Genomic DNA, 24,369 nt, shown 5'->3' on the forward strand with positions numbered 1-24,369 from the left:
TTTCTTTTCTTTTTTTGAGACAGAGCTTCACTTCGTCTCCAGGCGCCAGGCTGGAGTGCAGTGGCGCGATCTTGGCTCACTGCAACCTCCACCTCCCGGGTTCAAGCAATTCTCTTGCCTCAGCCTCCCGAGTAGCTGGGACTACTGGTGCACGCCACCAGGCCCAGCTAATTTTTGTATTTTTAGTAGAGACGGGCTTTCACCATGTTGGCCAGGATGGTCTCGATCTCTTGACCTCATGATCCGCCCGCCTCGGCCTCCCAAAGTGCTGGGATTACAGGCGTGAGCCACCGTGCCCAGCCTACATATTGTTTTAAAAAGAATTTTTCTTGGCCTGGCGTGGTGGCTCACGCCTGTAATCCTAGAACTTTGGGAGACTGTGGCGCGCGGATCACGAGGTCAAGAGATGGAGGCCATCTTGGGCAACATGGTGAAACCCCGTTTCTACTAAAAAATACAAAACTTAGCGAGGCATAGTGGCGCGCGCCTGTAGTCCCAGCTACTCGGGAGGATTAGGCAGGAGAATTACTTGAACCCGGGAGGCGGAGGTTGCAGTGAGCCGAGATCGTGCCACTGCACTCCAGCCTGGCGACTGAGCGAGACTCCGCCTCAAAAAAAAAAAAATTTTTTTTTCTTGTGCTTTTAAACTTTTGACGAAAACTTCTGAAAGGCAGCAAATGCTAATTGTGTTTTCCTTGGGCTACTCAAATGCTAAAGGATAAATGAGAGCAACAAGGGGAAAAATTACTAAGGGAACCAAACAAAACTAGCCCTCAGTGAGTCCAGTTACTTTCTTTTTTTTTTTTTTTTTTTTTGTGACGAAGTCTCGCACTGTTGCCCAGGCTGTAGCACAGTGGCGTGATCGCAGCCCACTGCAACCTCTGCCTCCTGGGTCCAAGCAATTCTCCTGCCTCAGCCTCCTGAGTAGCTGGGACTACGGGTTTGCATCACCACGCCCAGCTAAGTTTTTTTTGTATTTTTAGTAGAGACAGAGTTTCATGAGGTTGGCCAGGATAGTCTCAATCTCCTGAGATCCGCCTCGTGATCTGCCTGCCTCCCCAAAATGCTAGGAGTTACAGGTGTGAGCCACCATGCCCGGCCGAGTCCATTTACTTTGCTTATTTGATGGAGTGTAACTTGGTCTTACTGTATTTTACGGTGTTTATCAATATTCAGATTACTTTTAGACATTTTGAAAATGAGTCTGCTGAAGCTCAGAGGTTCTGAATTGCTCCAAATCACTCAGTTCATGGGAGAGCTGTGAGTAAAACGTGAAAGTTCTAACTTCCTGAATGGTATCCATCCTTTTCCTTTTTTTTTTTTTTGCGACGGAATCTCTTTCTGTTGCCCAGGCTATAGTGCAGTGGCATGATCTTGGCTCACTGCAACCTCCACCTCCCAGGTTCAAGTGACTCTCCTGCCTCAGCCTCCCCAGTAGCTGGGATTACAGGCACATGCAACCACACCTGGCTAATTGTTGTATATTTTTTTATAGAGACGGTGTTTTACCACGTTGGCCAGGCTGGTCTCGAGCTCCTGACCTCAAGTGATCTGCTCACCCCTGCTACCCAAAGTGCTGGAATTACAGACATGAGCCACTATGCCTGGCTAGTAACCTTTGTTTACACAAATAGGGGATGCTGCTTTTGAACACTTAAATGATATTCCACCAGTATTCTTACTGTTTTCTGAAACAGCGCATCACTTTAGGACTAAATTTTAAACACAAAACTGGCAAAGAAGAGTATTAATGATAAATGCATAATTTTGAAAGCGACTTTAGGCCGGCACTGGCTCATGCCTGTAATCCCAACACTTTGGGAGGCTGAGGTAGACGGATCATGAGGTCAGGAGTTTAAGACCAGCCTCGCTAACGTAGTGAAACCCCATCTCTACTAAAAAGAGAAAAAATTAACTGGATGTGGTGGTGGGAACCTGTAATACCAGCTGCTCGGGTGGTTGAGGCAGGAGAATAAGAGAAACACTTGAACCCAGGAGGCAGAGGTTGCGGTGAGCCAAGATCAGACCGTTGCACTCAGCCTCGGTGATGGTGCAAGACTCTGTCTTTTAAAAAAAAAAAAAAAAAAGAATGTGACTTTAGTGTTTATTCATTTATTACTACTTTGTGTTCCTGCATTTTAGGAAGCACTGTTAGGTACTGTGATGTGAGTGTGCAGATCAAAAATCATTTTCCTCAAGTAGCTTACAGTCAAGAGATGTCCATAAACTGTCATTATCAGAACCGGTACAGAGTTGAGGCTTGGAGAAGTAATAAAGAATGTTTCATTGTTAACCCATTTGTGCTTGAAGTTGTAATTTTTTTAATTTGAAAAATCAGACCTTGGTGATGACTTTGAGCAGTAGGGTATAAATAACTTCCACATGCTTAGCGTTTCAATAATGGAGCACTAGGCATAGATGGGTTAATTTATGAAGGAATAGAAGATGTGAACAGACCTACAACTGCTATTGAACTTGTATCAGTTTTCAGAAACCTCCCAACAAAGTGTAGGACTAAATGGCTTCATTGATTAATTCAGTGAAATATTAAAAGAAAAACTAATGCCAATCCTCATATCCTTCCAAAAAACTGAAGAGGAAGGAATACTTCCAAATTCATTTGTAGGCCAGCATTACCCCAGTACCAAAGCAAGACAGAGATGCCACAAAAAAAAACTATAGCTCAATATCCTTGATGAATGTAGATGAAAAATCCTCAGTGAAATACTAGCAGACTGATTCTAATAGCAAGGTAAAAGGATTAATACTCCATGACTAAGGGAGATTCATCCTTAGGATGCAAGGGTAGTTCAACATATGAAAATTAATAAATGTGATATACCATACTAACAGAATAAAGGAGAAAAATGACATGATCATCTCAATAGATGAAGAAGAGGCCTTTGGCAAAATTTAATACCCTTTCCCAGTAAGAACTCTATACAAACTAGGAATAGAAGGAAATTATTTCAGCATAATAAAGGCCCGTAGCTAACATACTCAGCAGTGAAAAAGTGACACTTTTTTCTCTTAAGATCAAGGAAAAAGACAAGGATGCCTACTCTTACCACTTCAGTATAGTACTGGAAATTCTTGACAGAGCAATTAGGCAAGAAAAGTAAACGCTATCCAAATCAAAAAGGAAGAAGTCAGTCTCTTTTTTGCAGATGACCATCTTATATGTATAGAAACTTTAAAGACACCACAAAAAAACTACTAGAATAAATTTAGTAAAGGTGGAGGATACAAAATAAGCACACAAGTCAGTTGCCTTTTTTTATTTTATTTTTTTTAAGGAGCTGTGGTGTGACCTCAGCTCACTGCCAGCCTCTGCCTCCTGGGTTCAAGTGATTCTCCTGCCTCAGCCTCCAGAGTAGTTGGAATTACAGGCACCCACCAGAATGCCTTGGTTGTTTTTGTATTTTTAGTAGAGACAGGATTTTACAATGTTGGCCAGGCTGATCTCAAACTTCTGACCTCAGGTGATCCACTCACCGCATCCTCCCAGAGTGTTGTGATTACAGGCATGAGCCACCACACCTGGTCATCAGTTGCCTTTTTTAAGCACTAACAATGAATTATCTGAAAAGGAAATTAGGAGAACAGTCCCATTTATATCGGCACCAAAAAGAATAAAATGCTTAGGAATAAGCTTAACCTTTCACCGTAGGTGAGAGACATACAGTACTGAGAACCATAAAACATGAAAGAAATTGGGCCTGGGTAACTTTGGGAGGCAGAGGCGGGTGGATTGCTTGAGGTCAGGAGTTTAAGACCAGCCTGATCAACATGGTGAAACCCCGTCTTTACTAAACAAAACTTAAAAATTAGCCAGGTATGGTGTCCCGTGCCTGTAGTTCCCGCTACTTGGGAAGCTGAGGCCGGAGAATTGCTTGAACCCAGGAGGATGAGGTGGCAGTGAAGAGATGCACCGCTGCACTCTAGCCTGGGTAACAGAGCAAGACTCCATCTCAAAAAAGAAATTAAAGACACAGTAGATCTTCATGGATTTGGAACACTTAATATTGTTAAATTGTCCATACAGATTGAGCATCTCAGATTTGATAATCTGAACTGCTGGCCAGACACAGTGGCTCATGCCTGTAATCCCAGCACTTTGGGAGGCCGAGGTGGGCAGATGACGAGGTTAGGAGTTCAAGACCAGCCTGGCCAACGTAGTGAAACCCTTTCTCTACTAAAAATACAAAAATAAGCAAGGCATGATGGCATGTGCCTGTAGGCCCAGCTACTTGGGAAGCCGAGGCAGGAGAATTGCTTGAACCTGGGAGGTGGAGGTTGCAGTGAGCTGAGATTGCACCACTGCACTCCATCTTGGGCAACAGAGTGAGACTTCATCTCAAAAAACAAAACAAAAAAAATTGAACCGCTATAAAATTTGAAACTTTCTGAGTATCAACCTGACTCAAAGGAAATGCTTGTTGGAGCATTTTGGATTTCAGATTTTCAGCTTTGGAATGTTCAAACAATGTTAAGTATAATGCAGATATTCTAAACTCCAAAACAGTTGTGATCTCAAGCTTTTCATCTGAGGGATATCCAGCCTGTATTGCAGAAAGTGGACTATAGATTCAATACAATCCCTCAAAATCCTGATGGAATTTTTTATTTTTTATTTTTTTTTTTATGAAAACAAAAAGCAATTCAGAAATTCATATGGAACTACAGATAGTCCTGGAATAGCCAAATCAGTCTTGGGAAAGAGTAAAGCTTAGAGGCATCATACTTTTTTTTTTTCTTTTTAGGGAGTCACACTCTGTTGCCCAGGCTGGAGTGCAGTGGTGTGATTGTAGTCTGCTGTAGCCTCTGCCTCCTGGGTTCATGTGATTCTCTTGCTTCAGCCTCCCAAATAGCTGGGATTACAGGTTTGCACCACCACCCCCAGCTAATTTTTTTTCTTTTTTCTTTTTTAGTAGAGACTGAGTTTCACCATATTGACCAGGCTGGTCTTGAATTCCTGACCTCAGGTGATCAACCAGCCTTGGCCTCCCAAGGTGCTGGGATTATAGGCATGAGCCACTGCGCCCAGCCAACATCATACTTCTTGATACCAAAATATTTTACAGAGCTACAGTAGCCAAAACAGTATGGGACTAGCATAAAGACATGCGTACAGAACAATGGAGCAGAATGGAGAGCCTACGAGTAATCCATGCAAATAATATGGTCAGCTGATCTTCAAGGGTGCCAAGAATGCACAATAGGGAAGGAATATTCTCCGCAACAAATGATGTTGAAAGAATTAGATATTCACATGCAAAAAGATGAAATTGTACCCCTATCTTTTACCGTACAAAGAAACTCAAAATGAATTAGAGACTTAGACATAAGACCAAAAATGAAAATCTCCTGGAAGAAAACATGAGGGGGAGTCTTCATGATGTCATTCTTAGCAATGATTTCATGGATGTGACATCAAAAGCATAGCCAACAACAAAAAATAGACAGCTGGGACTACATCAAACTAAAAAGCTTCTGTACAGCAAAGAAAAAATTGAGTGAAAGGAAATCTAAGGAGAAAATATTTGCAAAACCAAATAACTGATAAGGAATTAATCCCTAAAATATATAAGAAACTCCCACAACTGACAGTAAAAAAAAATCTACCCAATTAAAAAATGTGATAACTCAAAAAAGTGGCAACTCTACAGTCCAAATGATGTAGAAAAAATTAAAAATGTTTTTAAAATGTTCTAAGAACTTGAATAGACATTTCTCCAAAGAAAACATACAGATGGCCAACAGATTTATGAAAAAAAAGTTCAGTGTCGCTAGTCATCAGGGAAATGCAAATCAGAAGCCTATGAGATATCACTTCACACCTTTCAGGATGGCTGTCAAAAAAAAAAAGATGCTCACGCCTGTAATCCCAGCACTTTGGGAGCCCAACGTGGGTGGATCATGAGGTCAGGAGTTCAAGACCAACCTGACCAACATGGTGAAACCCTGTCTCTACTAAAAATACAAAAAAAAAAAAATTAGCTGGGTATGATGGCACACGCCTGTAATCCCAGCTACTCAGGAGACTGAGGCGGGAGAATTGCTTGAACCTGGGAGACCGAGGTCGCAGTGAGCCAAGACTGCAGCACTGCACTCCAGCCTGGGCAACAGAGTGAGACTCCCTCTCAAAAAAACAAACAAACAAAAAAAATGACAACAACAACAAAAAAAACTAGTGTTGGTGAGGATATGAATAAATTGAAATCCTTGCACATTGTTGGTGGGAATGGGTGCAGCCATTATGGAAAACTATGAATGTTCCTCACAAAATTAAAACACCATACGATTCAGCAATCCTACTTACTGGGCATTTATCCAAAAGAACTGAAATTGGGATCTTGAAGTTTTAGCATTCCTATGTTTATTGCAGCACTATTTACAGTAGCCATGAGAGGAAATAACTTAAATATTCATCAACAGATTAATGGATAAAGAAAATGTAGTACATGTATCTAATGGAATTCAGCTTTTAAAAACAAGGGTATGCTTCATATGCAACAACATAAATGAACATTGAGGACATTATGCTGTGTGAAATAAGCCAGTCACAGAAAGACATACACTGCATATTTCCATTTATATGAGGAATCTAAAATTGTTAGTTCCACTCATAATATGAGCTGTCTAAAATAGATTGGAAGTCAGAGTGGAATAGAGGTTACTAGGGGCTGGGAGGGAGGAGGAAATGGACATTTACTAATCAATGGGCGTAAAGTTTGAACTGAGCAAGATGAACAAACCCTAGAGATCTGTACAATGTACCTATAGTCAACAATAATGTATACTTAAAAATGTGTTAAGAGGGTAGGTCTCATGTTCTTGAATGTTAAAAGGTTTCATTGAACATGTACCATTAAAGTTGGACCTTTAAGGGGTGGTAAGATGAGTATAATCAGAGATAAAATGATTAAGCATTCAACAACTAGGAGGGTGTTAATAAAGCCAAGTCAGCTATTAGAAAGTACAGGGTTTAAGAAATAGTATACAGTGTATATGTGAAACAGTTTAAAATTTGGAAAGGTAAATAGGAAAATAATGTGAAAGGCCTTGAAATAAAGTCAAAGAGATACTGAATTTTGTTTGCTAAGTTGTGAAAAACTATTGAAGATTTTGGAGCTGACTTGGCACAGCTGTAACCTCCCTGGCAAGAAATGTAGCATGTCTGACATGTAATAGCCAATTCATATATTTGAGTGATACACTCTTACTGTTCTTTCTCCAGAGCCTCAAGAAATCTTTGGGGAAAATCTTAAAGCAGTTTAAGATTTTCCAGCTAGGTAGTGCTGGAATTTGACTGTGATATTACTGTATTGCTAATGAGATTTCTGCCAGAAAATAGTTTCCAAAAATAAAAAATACTGATCAAGCTCCAAGCCCTTAGCTTTTCTTTCTTTACTAAATGTTACAAGATTTTGAGTCAATATGAATACATGCTCTAATGTACATCTTCTTTACAGGTGTTAGTAAAATGGCCTTTCGCCATTTAATTGAGTTCACATATACAGCAAAATTAATGATACAAGGAGAAGAAGAAGCCAATGACGTATGGAAAGCAGCAGAGTTTCTACAAATGCTAGAAGCTATCAAAGCCCTTGAAGTCAGGTACTTATTTCTTTAATGGGGTTCAGATAGTCATATTCAGTCATGTTCATTCTGTTAGTGAAGAACTAAGAATATTTAATGATCTATAAAAAATCTTCTGGATACTGATTGTTCTTTCACTTGACTTTGATATCCTATTCATGTGTTAAAACTGCTAAGATTAAATAAAGTAGCATCTTTGGTATCTAATAAAATAAGTCTAGACAGCTTTTTAAGGATCTGGATCCCTATAAAATGTTTTGTTGGATTCAAGTTGTTGTTTGTACCAAGCCTTATTTTACGTAGGGTTTGGCTTACAAAGATTAACATAACACTATTTAAACAGGGAAATTGGTGGAAATAAATAGATCAAGTGGGAATAAGGAGATAATCATTTCATGTTAGAAGTATGATAGCCAAAAATGCATACCATAAGTCTGCATCGTAGATGGGCTAAATCTAGCTCTAAGAGCACATAGTTAAAAGAAAAAGAGTTTTCAGTTACATTATTCATTGTTAGAAGACCAGAACAAATCAATTGCTGAGGAGCCATTCCTAGTGTTAAAATTTCCCCTAAGAAGTATTAAGAAAACATTAGGCCAGGCCCAGTGGCTGACTCCTGTAATCTCAGCACTTCGGGAGGCTGAGGTGCATGGACGGCTTGATCCCAGGAGTTTGCAGCCAGCCTGGGCAACATGGTGAAACCCCATCTCTACAAAAAAATACAAGCATTAGCTGGGTGTGGTGGTGCACGCCTGTGATCCTCACTACTCAGGAGGCTGAGGTGGGAGGATCACCTAAGCCTGGCAAGGTTGTGGCTGCGGTAAGCTGTGATCACGCCACTGACTGCATAGCAGCCTGGGCAAGAGTGAGACCCTGTTTTTTGTTGCTGTTGTTTTGACATGGAGTCTTGCTCTGTTTTCCAGACTGGAGTGCAATGGTGCACTCTTGGCTCACTTGCAACCTCCGCCTCCCAGGTTCAAGCAATTCTCCTGCCTCAGCCTCCTGAGTAGCTGGGATTACAGGCAGTGCCACCATCCCTAGCAAATTTTTGTATTTTTAGTAGAGCCATGGGTTTCACCATGTTGCCCAAGCTGGTCTCGAACTCCCAATCTTAAGTGATCTGCCCACCTTAGCCTTCCAAAGTGCTGAGATTACAGGTGTGAGCCACCGTGCCTGGCTGGAGGAAAATTTTTTTAAAAGATAAAAATTTAGGTAACTTACTGAACTGCACTCATCCATAATATCATCTCTTAGTTTAACAGTTCAAGATTAAACTTTTCTGACAAGAGCTTGATATGTATATATATTCTTTGATTCTTAGCACCTGGCATATAACAGGTGTACAGGAAACATTTCTGAATAGATAGACAGATGCATGCATGCCAATTAAAACCAGATCAGTACTCTATTGCAGAGAGACCTGAGCATGGATGTCGAAATAGAGATGTGTTCTGAGGATATATACCTGATCAGGCCATCTCTTCTCAAAAAGATTAAAGGAAATATATATAGATAGGGTGATGTCAGATTTGTGGTTAAATCTTGAATGAAAGAATGTTCTGTGTGACCCTTTTGCTGCTTGTGGTAGTGAGTGGTATGTCAGTTTGGAGAGGTTCTTGGGAGCAGAACAGTGAAACGTTCTGTAACAGTGGCCTAAATTGGATTTGGGAAATATAATTGAGTTCATGTCATTGGGAGATGAAGTGAGACTCTGTCTTAAAAAAAAAAAAAAAAAGATTTTTGGTTTTTGTGTTTTTTTGAAAATTTTATTTATTTATTTTTTTTTTTTTTGAGATGGAGTCTCGCTCTGTCACCCAGGCTGGAGTGCAGTGGTGTGATCTCGGCTCACTGCAACCTCTGCCTCCCGGTTCAAGCAATTCTCTGCATCAAGCTCCTGAGTAGCTGAGATTACTGGTGTCTACCACCGTACCTGGCTAATTTTTTTGTATTTTTAGTAGAGATGGGGTTTCACCATCTTGGCCAGGCTGGTCTCGAACTCCTGACCTTGTGATCCATCCGTCTTGGCCTCCCAAAGTGCTGGTATTACAGGCGTGAGCCACTGGGCCTGGCCAAAGATTGGATATTTTTAAATAAGTTGTATTTAAATCCCACCCCCTACCTTCCCACCCCCTTTCTCTCTCTCAGACATGGTTTGTTTGAGTTTGGTTCGGTTTTGTTTTTTGAGGCAGGGTTTCACTCTGTCGCCCAGGCTGGAGTGCAGTGGCACTATCTTGGCTCACTGTAGACTCAATCTTCCATGCTCAAGAGATCTACCCACCGTAGCCTCCCAAGTAGCTGGGGCCACAGACACTTGCCACCATGCCTGGCTAATTTCTGTGATTTTTTGTAGAGACGGGGTTTCATCATGTTGCCCAGGCTAGTCTCGAACTCCAGGGATCAAGAGCTGTGCCCACCTCGGCTTCCCAAAGTGCTGGGATTATAGGCATAAACCACCATACCTGGCCAAACATGGTTTCTTTTTTTTTGACTTTGAAACTTTAAGTGCAGTGATCCAGGTTGGATTTTAAATCTTCTTAAAAGGAGCCACATCCGTGGACTGCACATGGTCCTCAAAAGCAGTGATCTGTTTCTCCAGCATATCTGTTCCAACTTTATCTTCAACTACATGCTGTGTTTGAAGTTTAATTCCCTATCCCACTGGAACTAGTTTAGATGAGCCAGACATGGTTTCTTACTGTTATTGGTTTAGTGACTTTCCTGGACTTCTGTTAAGTCCTCTCCTGTAATTCTGTACAGCCTATATTTTGAGTGTGTGGCCATTGAAGTCTCTGCTTAGGTAGTTTACTGAACAAAGTGATCATTGGATGGAAATTTTCTTAAATGTCCTAAATAATTAAGTCTCCACATTTATGTTGGGGAGCTGTCTTTGTAGGGTACAACATCAGTGTCCCATCAAGCAGTTTACAACTGCTTTTGCCTTTACTTCCTGTGTTAACAGAACCTCAAGGTCAGATAGAGATGAGAGTTTGCTAAGGTCTTTCCTGGACATCTATACAGCTCTGTGCATGTGCGTGGCCTTCTAGGTTCTCTGGCGTATGTCAGAGCTTTTTGTTGAGACAGAGTTTTGAGTTGCCCAGGCTGGAGTGCAATGGCACAATCTCAGCTCACTGCACCCTCTGCCTCCTGGGTTCAAGCGATTCTCCTTCCTCAGCCTCCCGAGTAGCTGAGATTACAGACGTCACCATGCCTGGCTAATTTTTTTTTATTTTTGGTAGAGACAGGATTTCACCGTGTATGTTGGCCAAGCTGGTCTGTAACTCCTGACCTCAGGTGATCCACCCCTCTCAGCTTCCCAAAGTCCTGAGATGACAGGCATGAGCCACTGTGCCCGGCCTGTCAGAGCTTTTTAAAGCCCCCTATGAACATCTCATTCTCCAGTTTTCCCTTTCAGTTTTTGTTCAGCTTCTTGATAGCCCAAACTTGTAATGCCATCACAGTAGCTGCAATGATAAACAGTTGCTGTTGATTGTTGTTTTTTTGGTTTGTTTTTTGAGACGGATTCTCACTCTGTTACCCAGACTGGAGTGCAGTGGTACGATCTCCACCTCCCCGGTTCAAGTGATTCTCTTGCCTCAGCATCCTTTGTAGCTGGGATTACAGGCTCCTGCCACTATATGCCTGGCTAATTTTTGTATTTTTAGTAGAGACAGGGTTTCACCATGTCACTCAGGCTGATCTGGAACTCCTGAGCTCAGGTAGCCTGCTGTGGCCTCCCAAAGTGCTGGGATTACAGGTGTGAGCCCCACCGCATCCGGCCGATTGTTTTTTGCAAATGCCTTGTGGTTAGGGCTATTGAAAAGTGAGCTCTGAGTCAGATGAAATCTCCAAATATTTTATCCTGTTTTAGATCTGTCTTTTACGGAAGTAGTATGTGTAAAGCTCTTAAAACAGTACCTGCCACATAATAACATGATTATGCATATGTTCTATTCATTTCTTGGATTGCCATCTGTCTGCTTGTTCGTTGGCAAAATCTTAGTGAAATCTTACTCATCTTTCTGGGCTCAGGTGAGAGCCAACAACCTGAAGCTTTTCCTCACTGAGTGAAGCAGGTTGACTTAGGTACTTCTATTATTCTGTATTTTTATCTTTTATATTTTCCATTACAACAATAATCATATTAGTGCTCCCACATTTCACATAGTGAAACCCTGTCTCTACTAAAAATACAAAAATTAGCCAGGCATGATGGTGTGTGTCTGTAGTCCCAGCTACTTTGGGGAAGCTGAGGGAGGAGAATCGCTTGAACCTGGGAGGTGGAGGTTGATACCAGACAAGTTGAGTTTGTCATTTAAAATGTGTTCCAACTGATGATACTATAAGTTGATCCTTAAGAAGAAAGTTATGGTAGAATTGGTATTGGAGCATTCCAAAGTGGGGTATTAAGTTCATATTAATGGAGCAAATGTTTGTCATCAAAGGAGTGACAGTAACCAAGAGCTTTATGGGAACTTAGTAGTGAAAACATATGATTTAACAGGCCAAACAATTTAGGAATAAAAATTATTTTAGTTGGACTGCATAAGGCAACCGTATAACTCTTTTGCAGTTACAGAAGGTGCATATCTTCTCACATATGCAGAAATAATTGTGGAATTATTTTTGGAATATAGTGTAAACATTTTGAACGACACTGAAAAAAAATTAGGACCTCATTTTGCTTTGCTGAAATTACATTATTGTTTACTTAAAACTGTGTGTAGACTGGGAATGGTGGCTTATGCCTGTAATCCTAGCACTTTGGGAGGCTGAAGCAGGCAGATCATCTGAGGTCAGGAGTTCGAGACCAGCCTGACCAATATGGTAAAACCCCATTTCTATTAAAAATACAAAAATTAGCCGGGGTTGGTGGTGTGTGCCTTTAGTCCCAGCTACTCAGGAGGCTGAGACAGGAGAATTGCTTGAACCCAGGTGGTGGAGGTTGCAGTAAGCCGAGATCTCACCATTGCACTCCAGCCTGGATGACAGAGCGAGACTCTGTCTCAAAAAAAACAAAAAACAACAACAACTGTATATGAGGTTTCTGTTGTTAGGAAGCTGCAGTTAACCTTGTAGATTCTTCCTCCCCAGGCTGTTGAGATGTAATTTACATGTAATACCATTTATTCATTTTAAATGTAGAGTTTGAATTTTGGTAATTTTATACAGTGATATAGACACCACAACAGTCAAGATCAGGGGAACACTTTTATCATTTTAGAAGCTTGTCTCATGATTCTTTGCAGTTGATCCTAGCCCCAGGCAATCATTGATCTGATTTTTATCACTGTAGTTTTCCCGTAGTGTACAGTACAAAGTTCATGTTTTACTTTATTTACCTTAGCATTGTGTTTTTGAGATTTGTCCATGTGGTTGTGGGTGTTATTTTGTTCCTTTTCATTGCTGAGTAGTATTCCACAGTGTGGGTATACTACAATTTGTTTTTCTGATGACTTTGGATTTTTTTTAGTTTTTGTCTGTTAGAATAATGCTGCTGTATACAGATCTTTGAGTGGATATGTGTTTTCCTTTCTCTGAGTAAACATCTAGAAGTGGAATAGAGCTTAGTTATTTGGTGTACGTTTAACTTTGGAAAACAGTTTTGACAGTTTTTTTTAAAAAGTGGTTTTGTGTGCTGGGCATGGTGGCTTATGCCTTTAATCCTAGCACTTTGGGAGGCTAAGGCAGGAGCATCCCTTGATCCCAGGAGTTCAAGATCAGCCTGGGCAACATGGTAAGACCCTATCTTTACAAAAAAAAAATGTTTAGCTGGGTGTGGTGGCACATGCCTGTAGTCCCAGCTACTTGGGGAGCTGAGGTAGGAGAACTGCTTGAGCTCAGGAGGCTGAGGCTGCATTGATCGTGTCGCTGCACTCCAGCCTGTGCAACAGAGCGAGACTCAATCTCAAAAGAAAAAAATGGTGGTTTTATTATTTACATTTTTGCTGAAACACAACCACTTATGCCCTGTCTTCACCAACACTTGATATTGTTAAGGTTTTTTTTTTAAACTTGAGGTCAGGAGTTGGCAAACATTTTATTAAAGGGAGATAAGTATTTAGACTTACATGCCATATAGTTTCCGTTGCAGTTACTCAGATCTGCTGTTGTAGCAAGGCAGCTATAGACAGCATGTAAATGGTTGGGTTTAGCTATGTTTTAATAAGACTTTGTCGACATAAAACGGGCTACCATTAGGCCAGAGTTCTCTGACTCCTGCTTTAGGCATTCTAATTGGGTATATAGTAGTATGTTATTGTAGTTTTAATATTTTAAAATCTTTAATAAGGTATAATGTACAATAAGCTGCACATATTAAATAATACAATTTGATGACTTTTAGCCTACATGTACATTCCTGTGAAGCCGTTAGCACAAACATTGATAATCACATCCATCACTCTCCAGTTTCCTTGTGTAATTTTGTAATCTATTTCTCTCTCCCTATTCCTATCTTAATCCCTACAATTTTATGTACATGTAATGGTATGGTAGTGCTTGTCTAATTTCTTTCATTTACCATAATTATTTTGAAATTTATGCTGGGCGTGGTCACTCACGCCTGCAATCCCAGCAGTTTGGGAGGCTGAGGCAGGTGAATCACCTGAGGTCAGGAGTTGAAGACCATCCTGGCCAACATGGTGAAACCCCATCTCTACAAAAAATAGCCGGGCATCATGGTGGATTCCCCAGCTACTTGGGAGGCTGAAGGGGGAGAATCACTTGAACCCAGGAGGCAAAGGCTGCAGTGACCTGAGATCGTCCCATTGCACTCCAGCCTGGGAGACAGAGCGAGACTCCATCTCAAAAAAAAAAAAAAAAGCAGGGTGCGATGGTTCACGCCTGTAATCCCAGCACTTTGGGAGGCTGAGGTAGGTGGATCACGAGGTCACGAGTTCAAGACCAGCCTGGCCAAGATGGTGAAACCCCGTCTCTACTAAAAATGTAAAAATTAGCCTATTGCAGCAGCAGGCACCTGTGATCCTAGGTTACTCAGGACGCTGAGGCAGGAGAATCGCTTGAACCAGTGGGGGTGGAGGTTGCAGTGAGCCGAGGTTGCGCCACTGCACTCCAGCCTGGGCAACAGAGTGAGACTGTCTCAAAAAGAAAAAAGAAATTCATGTCATATATATTATTGTGTATCAGTAGGTAATTCTTTTTCCTGCTAAGTATTATTCCATTGTATGGATATATCACAATTTGTTGATTCACCTGTTGATGGACATTTAGGTTGTTTTAAATTTTGGGCTATTACAAATAAAGTGGTTATGAACATCTGTAATGAGTTTTTGGAATATGCTTTCATATTTTTGGTAGATAACTCTTAGTAGAGTAACTGGCTTGTATGGTAAATACATGTTTAATATTTTAAGATACTGCCAGACTCTTTTTCAAAATAGTTGTGCCATTTTACATTTCATTCTGCAGTCTATCAATACTCCAATTTCTTCATAGCCTTGTTAGTACTTCATATGGTCAGACTTTTTTATTTTAGTCAGGCTGGTGGGTATATAATGGTTTAAATTTGTGTCTTTCTAATGACTAATGGTGTTGAATATTTTTTAATGTGCCCTTTTGCCATCTGTTTGTCTTCCTTGGCATGGTGCCTGTACAAATCTTTTGCCTATTTTTTTAAATGGGGTCATTGTCAGAACTGAGTGGGGGCAGCATTGTGGGGGTCTGAGATTTTATCCTATTTGCAAGCTAGTAACTTAGCCAATCAGTTTCATGGATGCTGGCAAAAGACATAAGACTCTTGAGTCAGAGATAAAAGGGCCTGATTACTTAGAGCAAAGAAAGCAGCGTGAGTTCCATGTTTCTGTCAGTTTATCTTGCCCCCATCCCCCTAGTCCCTCAGGGGTGACACAGGGTCTAGGTGTGTACCGTGCTCACAGTTGTTTGCATCACAGTTGAGGAATTGTGAGCTTTGGGAAACTCAGATCTTTTATAATGAGCTGCAAGCAAACCTGCCCAACCTTTGCCCAAGAAGAAATATTATACTGGACAAGAAATAAACCTACCCTCCGTTCTGGAAGAGGACAGGCTCTTGTCTTCCAAAGCTCTTTGCTGTACAGATAACTGAAAAGATAGTACAAAATAAAATGCTGTCAATGCCTTTGTTTATAAGACATGCAGAAACAGGATCCATGGAGAGTCGTCTTGTTCCATATCCTGGTTTCTGTATTCTGGCTGGTGATGAATTTTTCCCATAAGTACAGCACTCCTTCAGCCACTCTGATTGATCTGACCATAGGGATCAGGGCCTGGCCTGGGGAGGTGGCTCACGCCTGTAATCCCAGCACTTTGGGATGGGAGGCCGAAGCGGGTGGATCATCTGAGGTTAGGAGTTCGAGACCAGCCTGATTACCATGGTGAAACTCCGTTTGTACTAAAAATACAAAAAAAAATTAGACTGGTGTGGTGGCACGCACCTGTAATCCCAGCTAGTCAGGAGGTTGAGGCAGGAGAATTCGGAGATTGCAGTGAGCGGAGATCACATCATTGCACTCTGGCTTGGGCAATAAGAGCGAAACTGCATCTGAAAACCCCCCAAAAAATAGGGAATAGGACCTAATCTGTTCAGTTTTTCTCATACTGGGTTTATTTAAATATTTATTGAAGTCAGCGGAACTTCAAGCAGCAGGATTTGGCCACTCTGCCGTGTTGACCTTAATTATATACCCACCCCATAAGGTTCATCCTGGATTAACAGGTGCCTTTCAGTTTCTGTATTGACGTTTCCACTTAGCCCTGGGCATTAATCTAAGTATAGCAAGATGTTTTAGCAAGTATACAGGCTCCACATTGTCCCATAGGGAGGATGTCTACTAGGGCAAGTTTGTCATTCGTAATAAACCTGGCCAGTGGCTTAAAGCTGACATAAATGTCTTCCAGAGCCCAAGTAGTATCAGTGATCACATCAGCGTAAGTCATGCATAAATGTTGTTAACGCTTTTTTTTTCTTGAGGTGGAGTTTCCCTCTTGTTGCCCAGGCTGGAGTGTAATGGCACCATCTCAGCTCACTGCAACCTCTGCCTCCCGGGTTCAAACGATTCTCCTGCCTCTGCCCCGCGAGTAGCTGGGATTACAGGCATGCTCCACCATGCCTGGCTAACTTTGTATTTTTAGTAGAGATGAGGTTTGTTCATGTTGATCAGGCTGGTCTTGAACTTCAGACCGCAGGTGATCCGCCCGCCTCAGCCTCCCAAAGTGCTGGGATTACAGGCATGAGCCACCGTGCCCAACGTGTACCACCTTTTTTTTTTTTTTTTGAGACAGAGTTTCACTCTTGTTGCCCAGGCTGGAGTACAGTGGCACGATCTCGGCTCACCACATCCTCCACCTCCCAGGTTGAAGCTATTCTCCTGCCTTAGTCTCCCAAGTAGCTGGGATTACAGGCATGTACCACTACACACAGCTAATTTTGGTATTTTTTAGTAGAGATGGGGTTTCACCATGTTGGTCAGGCTGGTCTCGAACTCCTGCCCTCGTGATCCGCCCACCTCATCCTCCCAAAGTGCTAGGATTACAGGCGTGAGCTATTGTGCCCTGCTCTGTACCACTTTTAAAAATTAGATTAATCCCATTTTTAGAAAAAACTGCCCACAGGATGTGCATAAGTAAGTCAGTTATTACTCTAGGAAGCTTTCCTTTGAGAATTTCTAACCAAGAGTAGCCTTATTTTAGAAACCTCAACAGTAATCCAAGGGCTGCTTGATCTTCCTTAAACACTCAGTGGTCTCCTAGAACCACCTCTTAGGTTTAAGTAATCTTTTTTTTTTTTAAGCTTTTTTTTTTTTTTGGAGACAGAATCTTGCTCTGTCACCCAGGCTGGAGTGCAGTGGCACAGTCTTGGATCACTGCAATCTCCGCCTCCTGGGCTCAAGTGATACTCCTGCCTCAGCCCACCGAGTAGCTGGGATTACAGGCACCCACCACAATGTCTGGCTAGTTTTTGTATTTTTAGTAGAAACGGGGTTTTGCCATGTTGGCAAGACGGGACTCGAACTCCAGACCCCAGGTGACACACCTGCCTTGGCGCCCCAAAGTGCTGGGATTACAGGCATGAGCTACCGTGCCTGACAAGTCACATTGTATTTTTGTGAGGCAAGGAAATTAGTACCTGGCTTCCATATAAGAAGTAGTCCCAGGGTCACATAGAAACCCTGGAAGGAAAGTACTATTTGCTATTGTTTGTGCCTCCAAAATAGGACCTACATTAGTGTAGAGTCACAGGTTGACATGGCCTACAATGTAGTCTGCTTTCCCAGTTCAGTTAGAATGACTGAGTCTAGTTCTGGTTTTCGGAGGGACTGTGAGGACAGCTAGTTGAGTCTGTCCTATTTATATATACGTATAGAAATATATATGATAGGCTGGGCGCAGTGGCTCAAGCCTGTAATCCCAGCACTTTGGGAGGCCGAGGCGGGTGGATCACAAGGTCAAGAGATCGAGACCATCCTGGTCAACATGGTGAAACCCCGTTCCTACTAAAAATACAAAAAATTAGCTGGGCATGGTGGTGCGTGCCTGTAATCCCAGCTACTCAGGAGGCTGAGGCAGGAGAATTGCCTGAACCCAGGAGGCGGTGGTTGCGGTGAGCCGAGATCGCGCCATTGCACTCCAGCCTGGGTAACAAGAGCGAAACTCCGTCTCAAAAAAAAAAGAAATATATATGATATATGATATCAGATATATCACATATCTGCTATATATATGATATATATTACATATATCAGATACATATCTGATACATATATCTGAAATATATATATGATATATATATATATATCTCATATATATGAGATGGAGTCTCGGTTGCCCAGGCTGGAGTGCAGTGGTATGATCTTGGCTCACTGCATCTCCCTCCCAGGTTCAAGCACTTCTCCTGCCTCACTCTCCCCAGTAGCTGACACTACAGGCACGTGCCACCAGGCCCAGCTAGTTTTTGATATTTTTAATAGAGATGGGGTTTCACCATGTTGGCCAGACTGGTCTCCAACTCCTGCCCTCAGGTGATCCGACCACGTCAGCCTCCCAAAGTAGCTGAGATAAGTGCCACCATGCCCAGCTAATCTTTTTAAATTTTTTGTAGAGATGGGATCTTACTATGTGTTCCATGCTGGTCTTGAACTCCTGGATTCAAGTGATCCTCCTACCTCACCCTCCCAAAGTGCTGAAATTATAGGTGTGAGTCACCATGCCCAGCTTGACAAAGATTATTATCCCTGCCTGCCCCATATCTTCTGGAGTCTAAGATGTTTCTCTCCCTAGATGGCAAGGTTGTCATTCCTTCTTCACCTCTTTTTCAATCATCCCCTCCTCTTATCCAGACCTTTCATCTGGTATGGTCAGGTGCAAGAAGGACAAGGACATTTAAAACTGAGACCCATTATGTTTCCCACTTTGGTTCACATGGGCCATAATAAGTGAGTATCCTTGGCAAGCAGTGAATTCAGTCATGTGGTCAGTGTTCTTATAAGATGATGTTACTCCATTAACAGAATCCAGATGGCTGAACTAGAATGAAGTGTGAATTTCCTAAGCCTGATTTTGACCAGGCTGTCACCTGGAAGAGGTACCAGGTTGTCCCAGGATTATTGTTGGGGGAAAGAAAATGTTTAAGAATGTTCAGGGCGGGCCATGTGCAGTGGCTCACGCCAGCAGTTTGGGAGGCCGAGGCAGATGGATCACCTGAGATCAGGAGTTCGAGACCAGTCTGACCAACATGGTGAAACCCTGTCTCTACTAAAAAACAAAACAAAACAAAACAAAAAACAAAATAACCTGAGCATGGTAGCACATGCCTGTAATCCCAGCTACTTGGGAGGCTGAGGCAGGAGAATCAGTTGAACCTGAAAGGCAGAGGTTGCAGTGAGCTGAGATCATACCATTGCACTCTAGCCTGGGCAACAAGAGTGAAACTCCATCTCAAAAAAGATATATAATGTTCAGGGCAGAGTCATACTTTTTCAAATTAGGTTTAGATAACTCCCCCCGCCTCTTTTGTCTTCATCATCCAGGAAGCAACCAAGAAGAGATGATCCCTTTCTAGGGACAACTAGAATCAGTGATCAAACTGCTTTATTCAGATTTTTGGACAAAGAAGGTGAGGGAAGTAGAGTTAGAAATCATTTTGAGTCATTGAGAAAGGTGTTGCCATACTCAACAAGATACTGAGTATCTATGGATGGTAGCATGAAAGGTCCATCAATATCTTGACTGTTAACCAATTACTGATTAGCTTTTGTGGTTATTTGTGTGTGTATGATAAAGGTAAGCCATTATCAGACTGCAGATGATCTAGAAAGGGGAACATATGACATAGATTAGTTTCAAGAGCCACAGTGGTGTGGCCAGAACTAGCTGATGAGACTGGAACAGCAACAGTGTAACCTAAGGAAGTGTCGCAATGGTGAAGCACCACTGATAGCCCTGCAGTGGGGTCACAGCTCCAGTGTAGTCAGTCTGCAGGGAACAGTCAGAAACAATGCCCTGTGTTTTCTGGTCCTTTACTACAAGACAAGCAGACCAAGTTGTAGCAGGTGTCACAAGTCTGACGTAACAGTGGCAAACTTCTGCATAATAATCGTAGGGTCCTCTAATTTGTGCCCAGTCTCTAATGGTGGTGGATATATTACCATATCCAGAGTAATGTTGGCTCTAGGCTTCATTAGTGGCAATCTGGGCAGTGCAGGCTTAGCAGCTTGATTCCAGTTCATCTCATTAGAGAATAGTCCGTTAGCATGCACATCTAAATGAGTGACCCAGATAGTTCTAGCAGCATGTGCTGTTTTTTCCACAGTTGTGGCTCCAGAGGCATGGATGTCTTTAATCTGCCAAGTCTTCCAAGTAGTAGACTAAACAGCTAGACCACTGGCAACAACGTAAGTGCCAGTAAAAATATAGCAAGATAATTTGGGGGAATGTTGACCAGAGTCATGAGGACAGCCTTGACTTCCGCCCACTGAGCAGAGTGACCATGCTTCGGGTTTTCATTTTTGGTACTGAGGCTGAGCACTTGCAGCAGCCCAGTAAACACCATCAAATTTCAGCTTAGCTAAACTATCAGTGAATTAAGGGCTCCGTTAATCTAGTGACTTCGCTTTGTGCAACAGTTGGGGAGCTGCTACTTTTTCATGATGACCAAGGGGCCCACTGCTTTCTTAAGTATATCATTTCTATTTAACAAGTGACACTTGGTGGGCATTTCTCACCTTGTTAGTCATGAAGTCTGAGTTGACTCACCCCCAAATGGGAATATCAGGCTGGAGAACCTCAGGGTCTGCATGGGTGGTTAGGGATCAGTTTCAGCAAGAGCCCAACGGCAAGCTAATATTTTTTTCTCAGATTTGGTGTACCTTGGGAACTGTGTCAGGGGGTCAGCAAGTCCAAAACCCAAAGAATAACCTTTGGGTAGAGGCTGCTTCCCTTGGCCAGAAGCTCTAATCTGCAGAAGCATCAGGCTCAGACTAGTAGCTCAAAGCGTTCATTAGAGTTGTGGGGCCCTAAAGATAGAGAGAATACACTGCAGTTCAATGGTTAACTTCTAGAGCAGCCTGCTGGTTGGAGCCCCACTTAAGAGGTTGCTGATTTGCTTGCAGGTTAGCTGATACAAAGGAGATAGTAGAATGCCTAAGTAAGGCACATACTGTCTAGCACCCAAAGACTCCAATAGGATGCTGGGCTTCATTTTTGTTGGGAGGAGAGAGGGTAGGAGAAGAAACTGTTTTTTTTTTGACTGCTTGATGGATTGAGTGTTGTGAATCTATCTTTATAAACATTACCTGACGAGTAGGCCTCTGAAATTTGATAGGGTTTATCAGCAACCCCTGCTGATGGAGGCGTGGTAACACTGCAGTCAGGGCCTTTGAGACTGAGACATCTGACTTACCAATCAATAGGATATCATTATTATAACCTAAACTAGACATCAGAAAATAGAGACACTGCATTAAATCTTGACCTCACCACTAATGACAAATGTCAGGGAGATTTGCTCCACTGTTCTGTTAGCTTTTCTTCCCGGTTGGGGTGATTCCCTCTGGTACTTACGGGATGAAGAAGTGTAAATGCACTTTTATGCTACATTCATATGTTGTAGCAACAACAGTATACATAGAATCAGCCCTACCACAAGGTCAGGATAGCTTCCCTTTCCTGCTGTGAACCATGCCCAATCCCCATCAGTTAAATGCAAGTTCATCCTCTCCCCATGGAAAAGTGGTAAGGTGAGTTTGGCACTTTAACCTGACATAGCCATAGAAGTGTGAGTCCTCCCATTCCTGAGTGTTCCCCAGGATACTTGGATGAGTATATTCTTTTCAGTCCCCCTTGGGGCTAGGGAGAATTTGGCTCCACTTCTAATTATATTTCTCCTAAAGACACTGAAGTCAAAGAAGATGGGAAAGGAGAGGGTAGAAGAGGAGGAGTTGTGGAGGGAGAAAAGTGACTTCGTGCCGGTAAGGCACATTTACTTTTGATTTCAAGCATCACAGAAACTGGCATGTGGCTTGACTAAACAAACTTCCGGTGTTTTCAGCCCACCTCAGTCAGTGCAATGTCGTCCCTACTGACACCCATCTATTTCAGCTTCGGGGATTCCTTGATTCATCAGTCCCCTCCGTATTACTTTCTATTTGCGGTTATTAGGTTTATGTCTTTTGACTTGACTCGGGTTTGACTTGGACAGTAATGACTAAAGAGTACACGTTGGTTGGGCATGGTGGCTCACGCCTGTGATTCTAGAACTTTGGGAGGCACAGGTGGGAGGATCACTTGAGCGCAGGAGTTTGAGACCAGTCTGGGCAATATAGTGAGACCTCATCTCTCTCCTCCCCACCAAAAAGTTAAAAAATACGTCTTAATTCTGGACACTGCTGCTCTGTCATTCTTTTGCTTGATTTTAACATAAAGGTTAGGGAGCTTTTCAGCAGCGCTGACCACAAGAATTCATATTACTTTGGATCCTTTTCTCATTCCCCAGTGAGAATCTTCATCAGCATTATAAACCCAGTTGGACTGGAAGGCTCTGTCTAGTCAGTATCTTATCTATGGTTTCCCATAGGAGTTTGTCTCAAAGACATCTTTCAAAGAGGGCCTTTATAGAAGCCAAGACTGACTGCAAAAAAACTTGGAAAACTTTTACTGTCCTCTCCAAATGAATCATAGGTGGGCATGATAAACTGTAGGAAGGACTGAACCCAAAGCTGTCCCAGCTGTTATTCTTCTTCCTTAATAAGCATTATGTTCTTCCCTCATCTCCCATGTGAACCATCCAAAGTTGTGATTCACCTGGCTTCTGCCAATAGCCATCAAAAATTTCCCTTCTTTTACATTCAGTGTAGGTGCATATTATTGTAACTTGTCTGAAAAGAAGCAGAACCTTCTGTCCCACCCACCCATTTCTTTTTTTTTTTTTCTTTTTAAATAAGATGGGGTTTCACCCTGATAGCCAAGCTGGTCTTGAACTCCCGACCTCAGGTGATCCACCCACCTGAGCCTCCCAAAGTGCTAGGATTACAGGCATGAGCCACTGCGCCCGGCCCACCCACCCATTTCTAATGGATCTTAGTATGGGTGTCACCATGAGGCAGACATGGTACCAGATTGTTGAAAGAGTCTCTGTTTCCCCCACAGAAAAGTTTGCAGAACCAGGGCAGCATTGCAACAGCTGTTCTTGAACTTGCTGCCCAATACTCTTCCTGCAACCACCTTCCAAATTGTTCTTCATTAATAAGTACTTTTGTTTCCTAAAGCTACTACTGTAACAAAGTACCATAAACTGAGTGGCTTTAAACGACAGAAGTGTGTTGTTTCTCTGAAATTTAGCCTTAGTTCTGAAGGCAAATTTCAGAAATCAAGGTATTCTTAGTGCCATGATCCCTCCCGAGACCCTAAGTGGAGCATCCCTCTTCTAGCTTTTGGCTAAAAGGCATTTCTTGGCTTATGGTAGCAGAACTCCAGTGCCTGCCTTCATCTTCACATTGCCTTCTTCTCTGTCTTCATAATGGCTTTCTTCTGTGTCCAGGTTTCTTTTTCCTTGTCCCTTCTTTATTTCTCCTGCCTCAGCCTCCCAAGTAGCTGGGATTACATGCATGTCCTACCATGCCCAGCTAATTTTTGTATTTTTAGTAGAGATGGGGTTTCTCCATGATGGTCAGCCTAGTCTTAAACTCCCGACCTCAGGTGATCCTCCTGCCTTGGCCTCCCAAAGTGCTGGGATTATAGGTGTGAGCCACTGCACCTGGACAGACCTCAGCTTAATTCAGTTATATCTGCAGACTTATTTCCAAATACAGTCACATTCATAGATATTAGGGGACAAGACTTCAGCATATCTTTTGCGGGGACACAATTCAACCCATAGTAATAGGCAATAAAGTAGAGGATTATTTATTGCTCTTTTGCCTACAGTGTAGTCAACATGTTTACTGCTGGTTCTGGTAGACTTTTCTCAAATCCGATCACTTGCTCTGGGATGTCTTATCCTTCCTTTTCCAGAACGCCATTTTTTTTTCAACATCTTATCCTCAATGCCAAACAGCTGGCAAGAGCTGTGAGGGATCTGAGATTTTACTCTACTTGCAAGCCTACGTGTTTTCCTGCCACAGTGTCATGGATGCTGGAAGAAGATACAAGACTTCTGAATCAGAAATAAAGGACTTTATTACTCTCTATATAGCAAGCAGTATAAATTTGTTTTTTTGTTCTTTTGTTTTAGGTTTTTTTTTTTTTTTTTTTTTTTTTTTTTTTTTTTTTTTTTTT

The 24,369-nt window shown here is 42.2% G+C and overlaps 1 protein-coding gene across 12 annotated transcripts in view; it reads left to right on the top strand.

Annotated features, from left to right (window-relative positions):
• ZNF131 (zinc finger protein 131) overlaps nucleotides 1-24,369 on the top strand; it is a 103,531-nt gene that overhangs the window by 63,712 nt on the left and 15,450 nt on the right. For all 12 annotated transcript variants that reach the window (XM_037740172.1, XM_037740173.1, XM_037740177.1 and 9 more), the window contains one exon: nucleotides 7,476-7,620. In XM_037740172.1, coding sequence (XP_037596100.1) covers nucleotides 7,476-7,620 — 145 coding nt within the window. The remainder of the gene's footprint in view (nucleotides 1-7,475; nucleotides 7,621-24,369) is intronic.

The sequence above is a fragment of the Cebus imitator genome, unplaced genomic scaffold, assembly GCF_001604975.1.
Source record: "Cebus imitator isolate Cc_AM_T3 unplaced genomic scaffold, Cebus_imitator-1.0 Scaffold80, whole genome shotgun sequence".
NCBI lineage: Eukaryota > Metazoa > Chordata > Mammalia > Primates > Cebidae > Cebus > Cebus imitator.